General features: G+C 33.6%; 1 protein-coding gene across 6 annotated transcripts in view; it reads left to right on the top strand.

Moving 5' to 3' along the window:
* The window catches only part of LOC138124052 (oxysterol-binding protein-related protein 6-like), a 48,212-nt gene that overhangs the window by 11,747 nt on the left and 23,041 nt on the right, over positions 1–13,424 (top strand). For 3 of the 6 annotated variants that reach the window (XM_069038971.1, XM_069038969.1, XM_069038970.1), the window contains one exon: positions 7,142–7,462. In XM_069038971.1, coding sequence (XP_068895072.1) covers positions 7,163–7,462 — 300 coding nt within the window. In that variant the 5' untranslated portion in view covers positions 7,142–7,162. Of the gene's footprint in view, positions 1–6,944; positions 7,091–7,141; positions 7,463–12,139; positions 12,185–13,424 lie in introns of those variants that run through there. The other 3 variants (XM_069038967.1, XM_069038968.1, XM_069038972.1) reach the window with 2 other exon arrangements.

Genomic DNA, 13,424 nt, shown 5'->3' on the forward strand with positions numbered 1-13,424 from the left:
AGGAAATATGCTTTAAAACAAGGAAACCGCATTAGTGTACGTTTTATAAAATATGATTTACAGGGTGTATTTTTAAAATGTGCCGAAATTTTACCTACGAGGTTGTTTGATAACGTAGAAGACTAAAAGCAATTAAAAAAAATTGTAGCTCAAAAAATAAATGTCATTTTATTTTTTGACAGAATTTTTTAAACATTTTTTCCGAGTTCTACATGAAGCCAGTAGCTCGTAATTAAAATATCTGCACAACTTTCAAAATCACCCTGTACATGGTAGAAATTGTTCACAAAATTTTGTCACCAAGTATACAGGGTGTTATAGTCCAGGTAATAAATTTAATCACCGATAGAAGTCTTTAAAATAAACATTTTTTACGCACAACTGCATTAAAATTGTTTCTTTATATCTTGGTTACCATGGCCGAAAGTTTGCCATTACATTAAACGGGCTGTAAATTGTAAAGTTGTTAAAAAATTCAAATTCAAATTGAAATACATTTTTCAGTTTTGTGTGTATTACATGTCATTATTAGTATTGTATAACAGTGTGATATACGATGTAGCTGCCCCTGAGGCTTATGGCCTTTTCAGCAGTCCCGTTGTTAAGAAAACGCATAAAACACATAGCTACTAACATTTTTACTATTCTTTAATTGGCCCTGTTTTTTTCGTGCCTTTAGCGAAAGATCCAGTTTTTCTGCTAGTTAACTTTGTACAGTAAACATACAAGCAAAAAAATCTAATTGCTTTTTTCTTCAAACGTCCGTAAATTATGACATTATCCTGCTTGATTGATAATGCTAAAGTGTCACTTCATTGTCATGGCATCTAACGAGCTGACGAGCGGCAGATAAAGTTATTATCTCCGCTGAGAGCGGCAGATAAAGTTATTATCTCCACTGATGAGCGGCAGTAAAGTAAACTAGCTAAATCATTTGAAATTCCTACCTGGTTTCTTAACATGTCTTAAATAATTTGTTATGAAGGTTAGAAGAAAAAATAGTACATACAGTGCATTTTTTTTAACTGTTGCCATAGGGAATTGCATGGTAAAACTTTTACCCCCTGTTAACTTTTGTTCTGATGAAAATATTCAAACCATATTTGGAACAAAGTTGGAAGATTTTTTAAACTATCGGATAGTTTACAATTCAATATACTAAACTGTTGAAAAAGTTGTGAAAAAAATTTTTAAAGCGCGCCGGAATAATAGTACGTCGAGCGGCCGCCAGAATAGCGTCCCTGTCGGCTCAACTCAACCAGCACCTGACCAAATTCCATTACAGTGCGACACTTACAAAATAGTCGAAGAAAAACATTTCGAACAATTCCTTTGATAATTTCTGTTAATTTGTTAAATTATTTGTGCGTTAACGTTGTCACGTTTGGTTTTTTTTATAAAGATATTTAATCATAACCACGAGAAGATCTCGCTATTTGATTTTTAAATGAAACTGACAAAAATCAAAAGTGGGGATAGGCAGTTGCTGGTTGAGCCGACAAGGACGCTATTCTGGCCGCCGCTCGACGTACTATTATTCCGGCGTGGTACAAATATTTTTTTCACAACTTTTTCGACAGTTTAGGATATTGAATTGTAATCTATCCGATAGTTTAAAAAATCTTCCAACTTTGTTCCAAAAATGGTTTGAATATTTTCATCAGAACAAAAGTTAACAGGGGGGATAAGTTTTAGGCAACAGTTAAAAAAATGCACTGTATATGTTATTCGGAGCAAAAATGGTTTTATGTGCTTTGGCTGGTTTGTCTGCCTCACTGCGTTCGGCAGCCAATCTACCAGCCGCAGCACATAAAACTTCATTTTTGCTCCTCATAACAGTCATAACATAATATACTATTTCCGTAAGCTGTTACAAATGTAGGTACAAAGGGAAGTAATTAAAATATTAAATAAAAATAAATATGTGCCGACCGGCTTATAATTTGTTTTTTACTTAACTTAACAATTTGTTTATTAATCGTTTTTTATTTCAAATGTCACTACTTAGTCCATACTGCGTTATAATATCCTGTTTTCAGCGTATGCTAATTAAGTCGCGAACAAGTTTTAATTTTTAATAAATTAAATTTCAATTGAGCGCTCCTTTGAAGTACGTTTTCGGAGTTTATGAAGCACCTGCAATACATTTTCACACAATTTAAACAGTTTCAGTAAAAGCTGGACTCACACCGAGTGTTGATTGTCAAAACAACTCTTTCAGGAGCCGATCAGCTATATTTCCTTAATTACAACCACTCAACCATTAATTATGGTTTAACAGTTTGCAAGAAACTGAGTCGTATTTTAAAAGTGATTGCAGTATTTTATACTGTCACTTACTCAAACATTTACATGTAATGCTTAATAGCGGCGATAAGTAGTTGGCGGTGCTAATTGCAACGAACCATACCGCAATTGCTAAAATAATCGATGATTTCTCGCTTATTTTTAATGTAATTAATCAGAAAAGGAAAGTATTGACTGATAGATTACCAGAATGTTACCAAGGTGCACGTGTGTCTTTGCTTGATCGATATTGTCATTTTGACAGTTCAGTGACAGATGTAATGTCAAATAGGTGTAGCGAACGTACTAGATTTCGGAAATTTTCATAAGACTTTCCTAAAATGGAACGTAACAAGAGTTGTTTTTAATGACACAGGTGAGTCATTTCGTTATGTAAATTTACAATTATTCATTTTAAGCTTCATCATATCCGTAGGCTTAAATGTGTGTAATTTGCTTTGAAAAAAATTGTTCCAAATTTATACATAATGTCATCGATTTGGAGCAAAAACGTGTTTTCCTGATTGAGATGAACATTAGTCAAGATGGCGTGTTTAGCCCGCACGCAGCCCACGGCCAACTCGCTTATAATGTTTGTTATTATTGACATTTTAGGGGGAATTTTTCAAAAAAAAAAAACCAATGTCGCATAAAACAGATTAAATGGTTTTGCTCGGTCGTAAAGAGTTTTGCATCGATAAAACTAGGGTTAGAATTCTATTTAAAATTTTAATGTAACGGGGTAAAAAAGGGTTAATTGTGCGCAAGTTGGATAACATCTTGCATTTTAGTCGAGTTTGGAATTCACGCGATTGTTTCAAAAGAACCCATTGTAGTTTTAGAAATACAATTATGGATGCGGGAGCGAGTATTAATCAATTGTTTAACTCGATTTCCAGTTAATTACCACTGAGGGGAATTTCGAAGTGAACAAAAATAATAATTGATTACGATTTTGACAATTACCGCGAAATTGGAACTGAAAAATAAAACGTAAATTAATTAAAGTTCTTTTTTTCTGCGATCGCATACATTATTCTGTTTATGCTTAAATTTAATTTTGAACAAAGCAAATTGTGAATAACAACACATTTGATAAATATTTATTTGGTTGAAGATAAGTCAGTTCTTGTGAATAATATATCGAGTCAGAAGTCAATTAATTTACAATAACACATTTAAAACGCGTATCAAGAAAACTAAAATCCTAGGAGGCTGTCGCATCGATGAGTTAAGCACAGACTTACTCTTGACATGCCGCAACATATAAATTAGAATACATATTGATTAGTTAGTTGATCACTTAATTACGCATACAAATTACAAATTGATGCTTTTCTAAAACCGATTAGTTTTTTTGCTGGGAGATATTATAAGTACATATTACCATTTGTTTTTATACCATAATATGTTAAAAAAATATGTAACAAACAAAAGGTTTGAAAATGTGTGGGTTTCCTCGAATAATCCAGCCGTAAATATCATCATTAGGACATTTGTAATGAACGAAAATCGAAAATAGTTTTGGTCCGAAGATGGTTCCTAGATTAATGAGTCACGGTCACCAACATTTGACTGCTGTACAGTTAATTTCAAAATTATAGAGTACACCTAATTTTCTACAGTGTGAACTGCACTTACATTTTTTGTCAAAGATCAGTGTCAATTTTGACAAAGAAAATGCCTAATTTAACCGAAAACGTGAAAGTGCTCATTCTTTCCAAATTAGAAGAAGGATGTTCGATCCAGATGGTAGCCCATCGCGAAGAGCACCGTGCAGAGTATAAAACAGACAATATTATGGTGTTCTAAAATATCAGCGACATTTTATGTTGTCAAACTTACCTAACCTATATAAAAAATATGACGCTCAAATTTCAAAAAGGCATCTTTACATGTGGAAAAAATTGTAATAAATCGACTTCTTGATTTTTGAGGTGTGCTCTATAATTTTGAAATTAACTGTACCTACTGTAATTGACAACGTCCAGGCTAGGTTATATGGATCTTGGTCCGTGGTTAGATGTAATAACGTAAAGCTGCGCCGCATGTTTTCGATGTCGCTTTTATTCGTATTCATTTTGAAACACGGTATTTTATCCGAATATAAAATTTACACGAAAATTATTCAGTCAAGCTATAAAACGTTTGTTATCCTGTCTTGAAGGTTTTAGAACACAGAATTGAATTCCCATCCTAACTAGAAAATTTTCCAGCTTGATGATTTCTTGAATATTGATTTATTGATACTACAGTGTTGTTTGTTGAAAGGAGGTGGAAATCAATAGCTACTCAGTGAAACCTTTAAAACTTTTTTGAAACATTTTGAAATCAAGTTAATGAAGGAAGAAACGTTCTTTGCAAATTTATATCGTATTCTTCAGGTGTCAATCACAGATTGGGGATCTCAATCGCAAGATTTATTTTAACTACATAATTGGTTTTCTTCTTGGAAAACTTAAAGGGACATTCCAGTAAAGTTTGCATCAAAAACCAATTCAGAGCTAAATGTGAAACTTCAAAGAATAATTTTAAAATTAATTGCTTGAGAGTTGATGAAGGGAGAAATTTGGTGTGCAAGTTTGTTTTACTCTTTAGGTTTCATTATTCACACAGCAGTGATAAAAAAAATATTATATATATCAGATTCAGATTCCTAGTACAAGATATTTTCAAACTGAACACTGCGATGTTATTTTTTACTGGGAATGGTAAACACTGAGTAAATCAAATAATCACGCAATAGAGCCGAGGAGACACTCTTCAATTCAAAAGAAGATTTAAGCTTGTTTGACACGATGCTAAATTTTGTAGAAAATTTGTTAGAAAATGAGAGAGACCCTCGATCAGGATCATAGTCTGTCTTTGTCAGATCCTGATCGTTCATTGGTCCTCTCTCATTTTCTAACAAATTTTCTACAAAATTTAGCATCGTGTCATACAGCCTTTATACATAAAAATCTGACCAAACTCTGACAAAGAAAAAATTTGCACTTATTTGTGGGAAGCTAATGAAGAAAGCTTGGCTCTCCAAATATGGTTTATCTTACCCATTAGGTCTCAGTGACAGATTAGTGACCAGAAGATCTATTGATTTTTTCGGATTAAAATTCGTAGAATAGAATATTTTTTTGTAACCCTTTAATTTTCATATTAGGGAACCCTAGATTGCTACTTGGTGTCCTCTAGTGGAAGGAAACACTCAGTAAATCAGCAAATCACATAATGAACTTGGAACACTCTTCACTTCGAAATAAAATTAATATAAACATTTTCCAACTATGAACCAACCTCTGAAACTTGCCATCAAATATTTGGAAATGATTTTTTTTTTTTGTGGGTTAATGTAGAAAGAATTTTGCTTTGCAAATAAATTTTGACTTCTTTTTTAAAATTTGGGTGCGGAGTAGTGGCCAGAAAATTGACTGATAATTTACGAATAAACAATTTTTTTCTGATTGATTCTGTATAAAAAACTACATTGTTCCTTACCATAATTTGGGTACTGAAAAATTACAAACGTGCTTAATAAGTTAATAACATTGGAAACTCAGGAAGATTATCTAATTCTTCAACAAACCTTCAGACTTGTAATAAAGATTAGGAAATTAATTTTCTAACAATTTAAGAGAGAAACTTCTCTTGCCTGTGGGATTTATGTAGCGCTTCGAGTGTCAAAGAATGAGAAGATTTGGATGTAAATTATAGTGCCTGTAATCGAGGGCTTTGGATAGAGATGAAGTTAATCAGAAAATCATGAAAGGAAATATTCTTCAATACAAAATAAGACTAGAAGCAAAATTACCCATTTTTAACCTCAAGTTTGTAAAAAAAAAAAATTGAAATTAATGTTGCTGAAAGAATCATTCACGGCTTTACTAGCTTGAGGTATTACACAAATAGCATTTTAAATAGAATTACTTCATTTGTGTCACTCTCCTTGCATCTGTTCATTAAATATTTTAATGCTAATGAATAACCAAAAGGATTGGGGCATTGTTGGAACTTGTTTTAAGCCAATTAAGAAACTGGATTAAACGTGACATTGACAAATTTCACCGCAAACTTGAAAATATTCCCGACCTTCCATCTTTCTTAAAAATGAAATTTTTACCAACACTTATCGCTGCAAGAGACGCATTTTTCTTGCAGACGTAGTTTAATTCGAATTAAAATTTTCCAGATAAGATAATAAATTGACGCTCTCACTTATTTTTTTTTTCCGTAATTTAATGAAATATTGTCTTAACCTCGACACGTGGTATCGATTCCTGACAGTCCCAAGAAACGCGTCCCCATCGATCTGAAGAAAGTTCTAAAAATTGTGTTACGTAAAGTTGTATTGTTTTTTGGAAAGTGAACGATAGGTCGGAGAAGTTTCAATTTTTCATGGTTTCGAGATATTGTTGTGCATCTATCGATCCATAAAATTATATTACCGTGAAAAAGCGAGTTCGGTGTTTAGTCCGACGTTGTTCTCCGCCTAATCCACTCAATAGTGTCGATTAATTTTGTATCGTGCTGTGTGAATAATTTATCACTTTTTCGGTTAACCTAATGTGAGGTTATAAGTTGTAAATAAAGTTATCAGGAAAATGACTTTGCGGGTCAGTAAACCTCATTGAAACTGCTCCATAATATATCAGCTCAGTTTTGTTTCCTGAATGTTTGAGAAACAAACCTTACTTTGCTCGCGTCAGCTGTCGCGGCTCGTGCGCTCAAAAACCTACAAAATACTCTTTAGGAGTACTGTCACTGACCAGTTTAATGTTTGTGAGAGATAATGCTCGCGTACACCTTCATGGTAACCAGTGGACAATGCGCAAAACCGGTAATTGGTGTTTTTTCGTTGCAGTGCCGCAAAAGTCGCAGGATTATGGCCAGCGGCGACAAGAAGAGTCCCCAGCTGAGCAAGATCAAAGTCAAAGTTGGCAACAGTACTGTGACTGCTAGCGATTCGGACGCTAGCGTGGAGACGAACAGTTTGAGCGCCGACAGTACCACGGAACAGAACAATGTGCCGCAAACTGAAAAGCGACGAAAGAAAACCAGGAGGGGATCGGAATGGGAGATCATGGAAGGGTTGAAGGATGGACAGAGGTTTGAGAGCAAGCCGAATCAATTCAGTGGGTTCCTCCATAAGAAGAGGAAGTGGCCGTTGAAGGGATGGCACAAGGTAATTTTTCAGATTTTACATTGCCTCTCACGTTGCATAAAATTAGATGGACAGAATAAGATCTTCATCATGCTTTCTGCTTTCTTACAATTCACTCAATATGGTTTTTTAAATTGATTGAATTAGAAAACGAAAATTAAATGTAAATATTTTTCTTTTTGCGGCTTAAAAAATTGAAACAAGTATATTTTGTATGATCTGTGTTCTTTCATAAATGGTCCATGATAAAAAGTGGAATTCAAGTGCATGAATTGCATCGTCTACTCGTCTCCGTTTCGTGGACCGACATGCAATTCGCGTGAACGAAAGCGGCCTTACTCTCGAGTGCTGTACATATTTGGTTTTGTTCGATACCTCCTTAGAAAGTGAGTCTGTAATTTTGTATTCAAAATTTTAAATAAAATTAAGACAAATCAAATACATAAATAAATCATATGTTCGGAGGGATCTGTTGATATGAAAAAAAATATATACATATACAGGCTGTCCCCAAAAAAGAAGACGAGTCCATAACTCCGTTATTTATCGGAAGATTTTAATTATCTGTACACCAAATTAAATGATTGTTAATAGGCTACAAAATGGCCTAATAAATTCAAGTATAGCCCCATGGACTTCAAGGGTAAACTGTCAAAAAAAAAAATTTCAAATGGGATTACATATTTTTTTTTAGTAATTCTGATAGAGATTTTTATTCTGAAAATAACAGTGTATCACAAGTATACACTTAAATACCAAAAATTCACAAAAAAAAAAAATGTAAAAAAACGCTACTATCGTCTATGTTCCATTTTGCGCTAAACATTGGGGGCATATCTGCGCAATCCCACATATTATTATTTGTCATTTGTTTTTCTAGCTACCTTAATTTGGTTATTACATTGTAACGCAATGCATTTTGATAGCTTTTCGCTTGGTGCTCGTCATTTGTTTCAAAAGTTAGTGTTATTTTTTTTTATGTCAAGTTATACTTGTGATACATTGTTGTTTAGTCTTGAAGCCCTTGGAACTATACGTCAATTTATTAAGCCGTTTTGTAGCCTATTAAAAACCATTTAATTTGGTGTATATATAATTAAAATCCTCCGATAAATAAGGGAGTTATGGACTCGTCTTTTTTTTTGGGACACTCTGTATATTAAATAAACAATGTTCTGTAACGTCAATAAAGTGATTGTGTATACGTTGTGGAAATGGATGATGAAGAATTATATGTTCATAATGATGTCCTGGAAGAGGCCGCGAGGTACCAAATGTTGCCTAAAAAATCAAAATTACGTTATCAGAAAGAATTGGAAAAATTTACGAGTGAATGAAAACCAGTGAGTGAAAGACAGTGAGCGAAAAACGATGAGCGAAAGTGCACTGAACGAAAGAAAAACCTTGACCCACTGGTAACTATGGATGCAGAGTCACTTCCTAGGGAGGTATCGAACAAATGGAATTTACTGTTAAATATTTTTTTCGTCTCTTAAAAATACTCCTCCACGTGCTCCATGTACAGTTAAATAGCTTCTGGACGTACTCTTTATTGAATTATTATAAATTCTTTGGGAGTCCGTTCCCATTCTTCAACTAATCCAACTAACAAACTCATCGTGAGTAATTCAAACGACTTAACAACAACTGACGTTGCAATTGAGATTGCAGTCTGATGATCTAGGAGGTCAAATCATTCTGTCAATATTATGCTATTGAACAGCTTAGCTCATCGACAATCGAGAACGAGCACAATCAAAATCAAATCAAAAATTTAATAAATAATATGTTGTAGTACAGAGTAGTTGGTAAAATTAAATCGTTGGACAAAAAGGATCGCCACCAGCAAAGACACTTTTGTCTGTCAGCCGCATTGTTTCCCTCCGTAATCAAATAAGTTCTCTGCAACCATCTAAAATGACCCCAGTTCAGATTTCTCCCTTCCGAAGGTGCTTGTGAAATGTGAATCCATATTAAATTTACGCTCTTCCAATATCCTAGTGACTTAACATCCCAATTTAGGTGTTCTTTCGTCAAGTTTTGTGAGTAGTACGACGGTTTCGATTTAACAGTGGACATATAATACGTTTTCTGACTCCTAAGTTGTATTCGTCGTCTTCGTGCAACAATACATGAGGAAATAACAACCCCCGGAGCAGTTCGTAAAGGTTTAAATTTGAGTAGCATTTTGCGCCGAATTTCGTCTAGCTAGCAGTCGGTCTCACATGTTGAGTCTGTGCTGGTGTTGTGTTGCTTGGAGAAATCCTCCCTGTCGAAAGCTGACACTGCCAGTATTGGGTGAAACATTTAAAAATCTTGGAAGTTTTCTTCGAGAGATGACATTTTGGATCGTACATCGGGCAGTATTTAAGTTGCCTTCGGGTAAATCAGAATTTGGTAGTCTTTCCAAATCTGCAAAAGAAATTACATAGTTACTATTTAAAGAAATGGCGATAACGTCATTGCTTGGAAAAATGAATAGTTATTTGTACAACTAGTTATGGAAAGCCATACTTTTTTTCACGATTTTTTTTTTTTTTAAGTGCCTGAGTTATTTTCTAAAAGTTTAACTGGGAAACATTTTTTTTTCATTATTACAAACTTTTGCCGTACATTATAGTGAGTTCATAGTCATATTTAGAATCCTAACAATCAAGCCATAAAGACAATTATTATTATTTTCTTAAAAAATGTTTTTAATTTGTGGTTTTTTGATAATCTTGAAAGGAAACAAATTGCATAATGTGTTCCAGTTGATAAACGAATTATCTATAAAGATCCACATGAGAGATCTGAACTGTAGAGATTAATTTATGGCTTTTTGATAATTTTTAAAGAAAGAAAAGGAGCATGCAGAGTTCCAATTGATAAACAAATTATCTATAAAGATTCACACAACGAATCTGAACCATAGAGGTTTGGAATATAAATATTTCATACAAATATATCAGTGTTCCATTTCAATTGTCGAGCAGTTTATTTTGTTAAAAATGTCTCGAGGATCATAGACTAAGTAGCAGAATTTCTCGTATCTTGAAGTTTGATTGAGTTGGGAGCTTTACCAACGACCAGTTTTAACCAATCGCAAGAAATTGACCTTGTTGCAAATTTCTGCAATTTTATCCATTTCTTGTTGCATTCAGCAAGGATTTTGACCCGCTTTTGTTTACTGCGTTTAAATATTTCTTTGGTTATTTGTTGTCGCTAACTCATTGTCGATAAATAACATTTGAGTAATTGCGAGGGAGTTGACCATGAACTTGAAAATTGATCATCACTTGGTTTAGGCAATTTAAATTTAAAATACTCTTTATAATACACGAGGACTCTATTTAAGTAATCAACAATCTTTCCAATTTAGGAAACAGTGTCTTTTTTCCTTTCCTGCACCTTTTCAGTCTTGTTTTGTTTCGTTAATATTTTTCATTCCTTACTGCTTCTATAGCAGTTTATAGACTTGTATTTGATCAACGTCTGTTCGTATTTGAACTGTATCATCAGTTGTTCGAAAATGAAATTCAGTTAATGCTGTTTTATTTTTAATCTCGGTGAGTTTATCATGTGGCCATATAACCGTTAATCCTACATAGATACAACACGTTTACCAGTACGCCAAGTATGAGGTTATGACACGAGAAATATATTAAAACTGATCAATACAAAGAACACAAGGAAATATGGATAAACTTACTTAAATCATTTATTGCATAAAAATGACCGTCTGCTATTGATGTAGATTCGATACAAAAATGGGAAAATTGGTTACTTACTAAATGAGATTTATTGGACCACTTGTTGTTCACAACTGTTAACTCTTTATTCATTTCCTTATACCAAATATATCGGGCCTTCAAATAAATATATATTTAGAGGGCGTAGGCGACATTCTAATTCTGATACTGATAACAGTGTAAAGTAATTTTTGTAGGTAACCAATTATCCTCCGGAGTTACACAGGTTACATAGTAAGCTTTTTCCCAATTTTATATTGTCATATTCCGTGGAGGGGGAATAGGGAGAATGCACTACAAAAATTAAAAATATTTTCTAACCTAATTTTATTTCGTTAAATTTTCCACGCTGGATAAATGTGGCAAACAATTGAATTTCCATAGGTTGCTCTAGATATAAATTTATTTGAAGGCCCGTTACTTTATTATTAAGGTAGAGCTGACGCGCGTTTCAACAGTAAAGCTGTCATCATCTTGCTGTCATTTGGTGTAAGGAAATTAATAAGTGCTGTACTCACTGAATGATTAGAAGTTTTTTTCTTGATTTTTTTCTCAGAAATTTCATTCAGTTGTGTGGTTGATTTTTGCTTCTTTCCATTCTTCTACGATTTTGGAACGTTTGAAGTATTTGATTCTTTTGGTTCAGTCAAAAAAAAAAGGAATTAATGACCTTTAGAAAACCGTTGAGCAGTATCACTTATCTGTAATTTGTCCAAGACCATTTTGAAAATTCTAGCAAAATTGTGGATTTTCATATTTCGTCTGAGGACTCAAGTTGATTTACACAGATTTTTTTACGACTTGTTTCACGCAGAATCACAACACCTTCATCACAAAATTCATCGCATTGACTTAACCATTTCGTCTCTGAACTTTGTCAATTCATGCTTAAAAGAAAGGAAACCGCATGCGTTGTTCAAGAAAAAAAAAGAGAACATTTCTCTTACATATGGTGATCCTGACGTCCAAGTGGTCATACAAGATGTTGAATAACAGTACTTCAATGCCAAAGGTAATTATTATGATTCTATAGGAGACTTTGTTGTCATTTTCGGCCATTGTTCAAAGAGTGGCTAATTTTATGCAATGACACCAAAAAATTCCAAAGCCGAATCAAGTAAAATCATTTGCTCTTGGTTACTATTTGTAATAGGAAAGTACATTTCATCGTCCTTCATTTTAGAATTAATTTTGTTCAGATAATTTTCTGCATGATTACTTCAAGCTACTTTTCTGTTTACTTTAGTCTAATTGTTGGAAGTTCGTTGACAGACAACTCCGATTCTCACTTTTTTGTTAAAATATTTGTCTGACTGACAATTTGTCCTTTTGATCCACTTGAGATACACTCATAATAATGATTATTATTAAATCTTTAAAAATGTAAAACCGTTCGCCCCTTTACATTTTTACAAAGCGGTTTATTTGCAACTTCCTGGATAAATATTCAAAAGTTTTCATGTCAAGTCATTGCACTAGATCTGGTGGAATTAATGAAATTAATAACTGAACGTTATCGGCCATAAAGATAAAACTGAAAACAAATCGAGTAACAAATTTGTCTGCCTAAATCTGGAGTTCGTCAGTATGCATCGCCAATATTATTAGGTAGATGTTTACCTTTGACATTTTTCTATTTATACTCGTTTCTTCTGTTTGTTCTGGCTTCGCCGCACACCTCATCTGTATTTTTGCGCGATAAGGATTTTGTCCTTCTTTTGCGATTCTCCGTGTAAGCCTATTTAATGAATAAATTATTATTTTCGGCCTCCTAACAATACATCCAATTACCCCACTAATAATTAATGTGGAGGTCACAGGTCTTAAACGTCACTCCTGTTTTAAAAATAACACGACTGCATAATAGATAAGCCGTGTTCTTGTCGCATTTAACGCGCTTAGTACATTTCTAAAAAAATTGCGCTTGCAAACTAGTCGTTTTTTCGTCATTGAAAATAAGATAAAACCTGTCGAAATTTTTACGTCTCGCTTTTCAATATTTATGAGTGTTATGTTATCGCGGTATTTTCGCACCTAATGAGTTTTAAAATAGACATTGATTTGATCGGTTATTTGGGAGATTAAGTACATACTGGATATTTATTGATTTTTTGGGCGTAAAGTCAAATTTAAATAACGATTTGGGCCAGAGGGTGGCGGCCCAACCCCGTGAGGGCCCGGCTGGAATTAGGTGCGACAGGTTTCAATTACAAATTGCTTTAAAATGTAGTTTAGCCTGCGCAAAACCGAAA

The sequence above is a fragment of the Tenebrio molitor genome, chromosome 2 (assembly GCF_963966145.1).
Source record: "Tenebrio molitor chromosome 2, icTenMoli1.1, whole genome shotgun sequence".
Lineage (NCBI taxonomy): Eukaryota > Metazoa > Arthropoda > Insecta > Coleoptera > Tenebrionidae > Tenebrio > Tenebrio molitor.